A 10,232-nucleotide genomic window follows, 5' to 3' on the forward strand; every position below is an offset into this window, starting at 1 on the left:
GTTATGGTACCCTTATTAGTAACACACGGTGAACCTCAGCAAATATTTATGTTACTGTTATGGTAACCTTATTAGTAGCACATAGTGAACATTAGCAAATATTTTATGTTACTATTGTTATTGTACCCTTATTAGTAACACACAATGAGCATCAGCAAATATTTATGTTACTATTGCTATGGTAACCTTATTAGTAACACACAGTGAAAATCAGCAAATATTTATGTTACTGTTGTCATGGTAACCTTATTAGTAACACACAGTGAACATCAGCAAATATTAATGTTATTATTTTTATGGTACCCTTATTAGTAACACACAGTCAACATCAGCAAATATTTATGTTACTGTGGTTATGGTAACCTTATTAGTACACACAGTGAACATCAGCAAATATGTATGTTACTATTGTTAAAGCAGGCCTTATTAGTAACACACAGTGAACATCAGCAAATATTTATGTTACTGTGGTTATGGTATCCTTATTAGTAACACACAGTGAACATCAGCAAATATTTATGTTACTGTGGTTATGGTAACCTTATTAGTAACACACGGTGAACCTCAGCAAATATTTATGTTACTGTTATGGTAACCTTATTAGTAACACATAGTGAACATCAGCAAATATGTATGTTACTATTGTTATTGTACCCTTATTAGTGACATGCAGTGAACATCAGCAAATATGTATGTTACTATTTTATATATATATATATATATATGTATATATATATATATATATATAAAACCTAAAAAAAAATATTTTGTTTCATGTCCTTAGCGTGCAAAATTTTTAAAGGCTTAGCAACCTACGTCAAGCAGCAACCAAGTACAAAGGTCATAACTATAAGAGATAATTGTTTGCTTTACTGCTTTATTTACTGTTCTATGTTTAAGAAAAATAAACTAAGAACTTATTTCTAAATAGCAATAATCTATATACATGTATAATGTATAATATTTGAAATGTGACTGTATTTTACAAAATAGTAGTCTACAAAACACAGCCAAGACAAGTTTCTTTGTACAGACCAAAGGTCACATTTATGTTATTTGATACGGTAACATGAGTGCACATGAGCCACGTCGTAATAACTTCTGTATTGTTAGTCAGGCACGAGTGAAAGGTCAGTGTAATAAAAATAAGAAATATATAATGTTATGAGATTTAAGCTATTTCGTCTAAACATTTATGTTTTCGTGTTATAATTTGTGTTCATTCTAGAATGAAAGATGCATAATTTATGTTTAGTTTCTAAATTTTTATGGTGGTTGCAAGATTGGTCAAATTTATCAAACCTGTACAGAGATTAATTACTGAAAATAACAGGTAAAATATAATGTTTTTTGTTAAGAAATATTTGATAATTATTTGGACATCATAAAGATTTCGCATGTGAAATATCGAAATTTGCTGATGCATAAGAGTATTTTTAATGTTAATATGAAAATTACTTTGCATGATAGATAAGCAAGATGTGGAAAGAAAGAAAAAAAAGGCATGAGAAAAACATTGCTTTACAAACCTTAAAACTTAATAAAAAAATTAGATACTTTGCGTTTGAAAGCATTGTAATGTTTACTGATAAACTGCCTAATTTTGTTAACATTCACTTACTAATTTAAAAGTTATTGCATGAAAACACAAAATGGTTACAAGGTCGGTACTACAGACTGAGCCTGAGTTGAAAAAGAGTTAAATGGTAAGTTTTATTCATACTTTCTTTCTTTCAGAGGCTTTTTTCTCTCTTTTTATCATATGGATCCCACTCTGTGGCAAGTGGTGCCTGTCCAGGTATTCTTTAACTCTTAAATCTGCACTGTACAGCCATGTTGACTCACACTTTAATATCCATGGCTTCACATGCTCACCATCGAGATGGGGTGTTCCACAGGATTGCTTGATGGTGAATAACCTCACAATATTTTGCTTGATAAAAATTCCCTTAACGGACCTTACCACTCGTACTGCATGGATAAAGCAGAACGGGATTGCTGCCCATCCCTGCCATGCCTCAGTTGAACAACTTGGTATGGTCTGCTTTTCAAAATAAGATTTTATGGTCATCCATTGCACTGTCTTCGGTAATGACGTTTTTCCGGACTCTCCGTTGCCTTGTCACCCTCTTTTCCTCAAGTGGAGTATGGGATTCCTTACCACTTTCCAGTTCCAAGCTACTGGGGAGGCACCCTCTTGAATGAGTTCCACAAAGAAAGGGCTAGAACCATTTAGTTGAGAGTAGGGCAGTGGTGTTCTGCTGGTATAGATGAGATGTGGCCTCCAGAGGAGTTGAGCTGTCACCTTGCTCATGGTCTCCTGATACAATTTCTACAACTACTGGAGTTGAGACATCACCATACTGGATGATGTAGCCTCCTGACACCATTGACTCAACCACTGGAGTCAAACCTCACCTTACAGGATGATGTGGCCTCCGATTACATTTACACAAACACTGTAGTTGAGCCGTCGCCTTACTGGGTGACCTCCTGACACCATTTACACAAACACTGGAGTTGAGCCGTCACCTTACTGGGTGACCTCCTGACACCATTTACACAAACACTGGAGTTGAGCTGTCACCTTACTGGGTGACCTCCTGACACCATTTACACAACCACTGGAGTTGAGCTGTCATCTTACAGGATGACATGGCCTCCTGACACCATTTACACAACCACTGGAGATGAGCTGTCATCTTACAGGATAACCTGGTCTGCTGACACCATTTAAGCAACTACTAGAGTTGAGCCATCACCATACTGGATGATGTAGCCTTCTGACACCATTGACTCAACCACTGGAGTCTAGCCATCACCTTATGGGATGACCTGGCCTTCTAATTACATTTCCACAAACACTGGAGTTGAGCCATCACCTTACTGGATGACATGGCTTCCTGATACCATTTACTCACACATGGGAGTTGAGCCATCTTCTTACTGGATGGCATGGCCTCCTGATACCATTTACATAAACACTGGAGTTGACCCCTTCAATTGGGAGACCTCATCCTACCCTCGTGTGAATGTTGGTACCCCACTGAGAGGTTTGGATTAGAGTGAACCAATCATCATAAGTCCTCACATGAGTTGATTCTATGCAATTGACATTCTTTCAATACCGGTGTCAATTCCTGGATCGATAGATCAGTGGTGATCCTTGTGGATTCTACCCTCATGTGGATGTCAGTACCTTGCGAGGAGGTATTGGATGTAGTTGGCTTACCAAGTATGGTCTGCCATGCCCTAGCTACTCTACATCTCAAAATTTCTGCCCTTGTGCATTGCACAATCTACACATGGGCAAAGAGTATATCTGGCTCAGAAGTGGTGCAGTTCTCCTCTTCTGATCTTTGGATCTATATCTGTCATTGTCAGGGGTATCCTTCAGATGCTTTTAGGGGTACTTCTTTTGTTCCCTCTCACTGGTCCCTCCTCCTTATCAATGTGGGATTCTAGCTAATCTTGTTAATAGAGGTAAGTACTGTATCGGAAGTTATAATTTTCCTATATTGAAAATGTCTTTCCAATAGACCTCCTCTCACCCTTCTTACCAACTTCTCCGGTTCTCACACCTTCTGCCAAACTTTGTAAAAAAGTGAATAGGGAGTCACATGCATCATGTGAACATATCATGCTACTAATGTTTAAGAGATGACACATGATGATTTACATGAGAGACACATTGGAGAATAGTAATTTTAACAGGGGGGGGGGGGACTGAAGACACAGAAGGCTTGTGGCATGCGTAAAAAAAAAGGTTTGCATATAGAGGGCAGCACTGAAACTAGAATAGCTAACCTTGTGAGGGAGGTAAGTACCTATCGGAAATACATTTTCAGTATAGGAAAATTATAACATTTATCTTTTTGTTTATTTATATAAATAAAGCATAGCATATTCTTCTATTTACTAACTTGAGTAAATAAAATGGTATATTTTTCTGTTTGTTAATTTGTATAAATCAAACATTGTATATTTTTCTGTTTACTTATTTGTATAAATCAAACATACAATATTTTTGTTTGCTAATTTGTATAAATCAAACATAGCATATTTTTTCTGTTTACTTATTTGTATAAATCAAACAGTATATTCTTTACTTGCTAAAAAGTGAAAACAGTAGCTTAACTTAAAGAAAATTTAAGTATGACAGCTTTTGTCTCTAGGGTCGAATGGAGATATATTATGAAGACATGCCACTTAGTATCCAGGCAGGATATGCTTTGCTGCTGAAGAACCGAGAAGCTCTCTATAAATACCAGGTTTACTCTCACCTAACACGCTTAGGCTATACTGTGGTGAAGCATCAAGGAAAGTAAGTCTGAGGAAATCCTATATTTTGATAGAAGCAAAAGCATGAAAATGTAACAGTTTAAATATAATAAATAAGTGACATAAAACTACCAATCAACTTATGAAATGATTATCAGAAGTAAAAATCTTTAATTAGAAGTGACTAGGTTTTAAGATAAAAATTGGATAAAAATTCTGACTTGCTTTTTTTCAAATGGATACATATACAGAGATTTGAGTACATAAAGTTTGGAGACAGCTTGAATGGATAGTGAAAGAAACTTTATTACAAATGTACAACGTTTTGAAAGCTTATGTCAAGATGGTGATGACATAATCTTATTGAAATGTTGTACATTTGTAATAAAGTGTCTTCCACTACCCATTCAAGCCATCTCCAAACTTTATTTTCTAAAAGTGGGTTCCTCGTCAGCAAAAGAGGTTTGAGTACATAATATGAAAATTATTCTGAAGACACAAATGAACAAGCTACATGACAGTACCTACAAGAAATATATTTTGAAACATACTTACCTCTTCTCAAACTTATAGCTATTATTTGGCTGCCAGGGTTTCTTCCTTTGCCCATCTAAGTATTGGTCTGATTTTCTCTTGCTTGGAACTCTGGACGAGATGGCAGTAGAGGAATCCATATCTTAGTAGTGTCCCAACTTAACAACCCCTTAAGGTTTCGACAAGGTTTTGTCATCATCAGGTCACTATTTTGTCACCATTCAAGCCATCTCCAACCATTATTAGTCTCAAAGTGGGTTCCTCATCATTGAATTATAAGGATATCTTGTGCTCTCATCCCAAAGGCATGAGGGAATCGAGTGATGCCCACATTCCCAGAAGAGAAAGAACTATTCAGGCAGTGGGAGAAGCAGAGGTGAGTAAAAGTCAGGCTTCCTTTGAGCTGGATGGGAGTCAGCTGAGCCCAACTGAAAGATGAGATGAAAAAGCAAAAATACCCAGACTGATGACATATTGAATTGGTGCAAGAATAGATGTTTTAGCTCTAAGAATGAAGCCTGTCTTGGTTGTTTCTGAAAGTAGAATCAGGATGTGATTTTCTGAAAATTGACAAAATGTTGCTAGCAGTAACCAGTCTTCTATGGAATGGTGTTAGTACAGTGCAATGGATGGAGGTGATGAGAAAAACTTATATAATACGGCAGAACCCAAGTGAAGCCAATGCAAGTCCAAGTGTAAAAACCAAGAACTGCAGTACCTGACCCTTGGGCACAAAAAATGTTGATAGTGGTGGGATGCCACAACTATGGAAATGTGCAGATAGGAACTGACTACAATGAACTTGGATATCCACAATCTCAGGAAAAATGTCAAATCAGATTGAGGAATGAGTAACTTTTGAAAATTAGATAATCTAGGCATTAATATAAACAAGAAAGATTGATGACTGGACACCAGTCTCCTGTCTTTTGAGGCCCAATATCCAACGGGAATAAAACCTTGGAAGAACTAGCATGACCATCTCACTACCCCTAGACCAACCAAATTCTGATAGGCTTAGAACTAAGTTCCAAATTCCGAGGATCTGCAGAAGATGGAAACACTACAGGTTGGGTGGATAATAGTGATGAAGATGTGAACTGAATGACCAATCTTGACATAAGGGCTTGTAGTGCTTCTGGATTTGTTGTTAAGGATACCACATGTCCAGAAATTCTTGGCGCCAAGCCCCCACAGACCCTGAAGGTGCATAGTAAACACTGACGTCGTTGGCAGCGATCTGACCAAACATCAGAACCCATGGATATAGACAGAATCAATTCTGAGTACCAATGTACCAAGGGGCTGATGTTGGGGATTGGGACTGATGAATAGGGGTGGAACTATAACCCCATGTAGGAGCTGATGAAATTCGAGACTTTAAAGACAACAGGATGAATCTAGAAGCCAACAATTGAACTAATGTACATGCTAACAATGGATCCAACTCGACATCACTGAAGTTGGTGATCCTGAGATTCTTCCAACAAAGTAAAGTGAAAGGAAAACAGAATGTTGGATTTTAGAGTTGTAAGTCTATACACTTACCCTGTCCCATCAGGGAACATTCATCTACTCAGGTTAACTACAAACTCTGCCTTAGAACCCCTGACATTCTAGGAGCAGATGTATGATTTGAGAGTCAGAAAATGCTTCCACTTGGCAGTGGTAGGCTAAATCACGAAGTTCAGACAATCTTTTCAGATAAGGTATAACTGTCCCTTCACGTACCTGAGAAGTAAATCTCCCAGCATGAACTGAAATATCGTGGATGGAGAGAAAACTAAAAACTTGCTCCCAGACCTTTCAGCCTTCAAGTAAGGTGCAGGCTCAAAAGCAACTGAGGAAAGGCCCAAAACATCACACTTTCGATGAATCAACAGAAGAAATCAAATCAAAAGCAGCTTATCTCCAAGTGGCCTCCTTTTTGTTTGTATAGGTCATTTAAAGACTGTGTTGATTACCATTGATTTGTCAGGTAAGTTGGTTTTGTTAGAGCAAAGCAACGTTGGGCCATCCACCATCTCCACCATAAGGAATCAAACCCTGGGCTCCAGTCCTGCGAGTCTGCAAACTCAACATTGCCCCACAGGGGGACTGTAAAGCCAACAGACTAAAAGAAGGTGCAGGAAGTGAATCTAAATTCTCTCTCATAAATTCACCCTCAACTGCAACCTCGGAGCCCCCAGGAGGACTACAACAGAACCAAATATATGCCTCCATCTCACTGACAATCTCAACTGAGAGTAACCCTCTTTCCTCCTGATTGTTGTGCAATGCTAGATATCAGAGGGGGGATAGGAGAGACCTAATTTGCCTACATGCCAAAAATAATAATCCGGGAGTTCAGACCATAAATTGGCTTACCAATTGGAATATAAAATATTTTTTAAATATTATTATTATTAGAAAATCAACTTGATAACATTCAAAGTATCTCCGATTGATCATAATACTGGGAAACTCATTAGGGATGCTTTGTTGAGAAAATGTGATAACATTATCTGAATGAGGTGCTTATGTACAGTACCAGGATGGAGGGTGCATTAGCATAGGTGGAAAGTGTCATGAGTAAACACTCCAACAGGACTCTGGCAGTCGAGTAATAGCTAGAAGGGTGAAAGGATGTAAGTATTATTGGAAATACATTTTCAGCTTAAGAAAAGGTTAACTTTAGGTCCAATACAATTTAAAGGAAATATATATATATACACACTTATGGATACTAGATGTATTAATGTTCTTGACATATTAACATATTTCAAACTAAAAGATTATGAGACAAGACTGTATAATGTCTCCTCTTTTTGTGCTTTACTGTGTCACCACACAGCAAATACAAAGCTGTGATATAATGGCATGTATCAGAACTACTTTTTGATGTTGCTTGGCATTTTATAGGTAATGTGATGCCAACTGAATATTTTTCACTTTTGGAGAGAGTGTATAACAACCCTTTCTGCTGTAAAGAATTCATGCACTTAGACCATAAAGAATTGTTCATATTGGGGATTTAGAATTTCCAGGAACCAGTTATCCCTTGTACTTAATGGTAATGGAAAACAAAGAAAAGTGGATCAACTTGAAGCTTCAGGACTTGCAACAAGCCATATTCCAGTCATCATATGCAAAATAAGACAGCCTTGCAACTTTTTGGAATGCATGAACACAAAGGTCAGTGACAAAAGCTGTGCATAATACACAACATAAACAGGAAGGATTTCCATTTTGAAATGAGGCTAACGGTATAGTTTCACTGACATTAGGGTTCCACTCATACCTCCTGTTCAACAATTGCATATCTCAAGCAGGTGAAGAATGAAATAGTTATTCAGACTATTCTATTCAAAGACATACAAGTCACCAGACTACACGCTTGAGGATTTTTGTGGGATTGTATTATAAAAAGATGGACTATGGAAAACTTAAAGAGAAGTGGTGGACTTTGAACATGACAGATCCTTTGGAATGTAACCAGTGCTGTAGGGCTATTTTAAAGATGCATAGTTTTCAGAGAGAACAGTAGTTCCCAACCTTTTTCTAACTGATGATCATATATTTCCAACTCCAAAATTTCATGGACCACTTCATACAATATATTATATTGTAAAGCAATATACTTCATTATCTATATGTCAAAATATACATTTTTTTTTCGTTGTCTTGTAATCTGACAGTTGAGAACCATTGAAATAGGGCATGATCAGACTTTGCAACATGACTGTAATGCTGTGGAGAGTCTCCAAAATCATTATAATATAATGTATTGAACCTTTGTAGTTTATGTATATTACTCTTATAAGAGGAGGAGAACAAAGTATAGGAACATTGAATCCCAAAAATGCAAGGAAAAATAATGTTTCAAGTGCAGTTCTTTCTCTCCATCTACTTGTTTTCATCTCTTACTCAACTTTTTTGTTCATTTTCATATTTTACCTTCATTTTGAGACTTATCATCATGACCCTATCAGCTTCAGTTGGGCAACTTGCACATCTCTGTTTTCCAACTTACCCCCAGTTTTCTTCCATTTTTTTCCAGTTAAGCTGATTTCTTTGATGTACTTTGTCAGTTTTCTTTACTTTTTGACTTTTGCCTCCCCAAATCTCCTCTCCAGGACCTCCATCTGCACGTTTTCTCTGTGATATGGGTTTTGGGGGATATTTCTTATACTTAATAATTAAGAGCTGATGCAGCTCTTCAACAGTTATCTCTGCTCACTTTGATTTATTTCCCTTGGGACCAGTGATCCCCATCAGTTTTTTCACCGTATATGGACTTGTGAGGTTGCTCCTTCTTCTGTTTCTTGTCCTCTTGATACTGTTCATGGTTCCCCCCTTTTTGAGGGCTGGCTGTCATAGATTTAAGAGGCAATTTGTTTCTGGAGCCATCCTTTGGCTCTGGTCCTGTGAGAACTCTGCTTTTTCACTTTGTCCACTGGTGGACTCTTAACTACAGCCTATTGAGTTCCTTACGTGCTTTCTCAGGAATTTTTCCTGTAATTGTACTCTCCACCTCTCTTGTTTCAAATTCCAACAAACAATTTCTCAACCCTACTCTTGCCTTTTTATTGATCTCAGGAAGATTGAAGTTGTCAGCTATATATCATTCTGTACCAGTTGATCCAACTTTGGTCTTTCTTTGATTTTCTATGGGCAGTTTTCTCAGGTGGATACTCCTCTTAGTAGTGTATGACCTGATTCAGAATCTTCATCATTCTAATTTGTATGCCTGCATTTTGCTTCCTTTGGTTTGTCCACAATGGTTATAAGTATGGTTCTCAATCCTTCCCTTTCAATTGGTTATGGCCCCATTGGGTCCAGTGGATTTTTATTTGGAAGTTACATTCTTGAAATTTATTCTTACACTGTGGATGTGTGTCCTTCATTTACCCCTTCTCATTTCATTTCCTCTGTTGCATCCTCTCTTCTCCTTCAGGATTTGTCTCATTTGGGTTGGCTGATATGGCTCTCCTTTTCAGCCTCAACTCCCATCCTGTTTTCCAAACTGTTAAGCCCATCCACCTCTGCTCCACACCCATTATTCAGATAGAGTTATCTGCAAGACTGCATTGGTTTTGTCTATATAGCTTATCTTCCAAGTGATTCTACACTTGTGGAAAAAAATGACAAAGCCAGATGTGTGCCTGCCTTCCATCTAGCTTGTACCTGCTGTGATTAGTTTTGGCAATTTTATTAGTAACACACAATGAACATCAGCTGATTTTTATATTATTATTGTAATGGCAACTTTATTAGTATCACACAGTGAACATCAGCAAATATTTATGTTACTATTGCTATGGTAACCTTATTAGTAACACACAGTGAAAATCAGCAAATATTTATGTCACTGTTGTTATGGTAACGTTATTAGTAACACACACAGTGAACATCAGCAAATATGTATGTTACTATTT

General features: G+C 37.2%; 1 protein-coding gene across 1 annotated transcript in view; it reads left to right on the top strand.

The window, feature by feature from the left end:
* Positions 1–10,232, top strand: part of LOC111087424 — a 49,903-nt gene that overhangs the window by 17,798 nt on the left and 21,873 nt on the right. Inside the window, exon 4 of the mRNA XM_022394020.1 lies at positions 4,176–4,324. Coding sequence (XP_022249728.1) covers positions 4,176–4,324 — 149 coding nt within the window. The remainder of the gene's footprint in view (positions 1–4,175; positions 4,325–10,232) is intronic.

This window comes from Limulus polyphemus, unplaced genomic scaffold, assembly GCF_000517525.1.
Source record: "Limulus polyphemus unplaced genomic scaffold, Limulus_polyphemus-2.1.2 Scaffold2141, whole genome shotgun sequence".
NCBI classification, from domain to species: domain Eukaryota; kingdom Metazoa; phylum Arthropoda; class Merostomata; order Xiphosura; family Limulidae; genus Limulus; species Limulus polyphemus.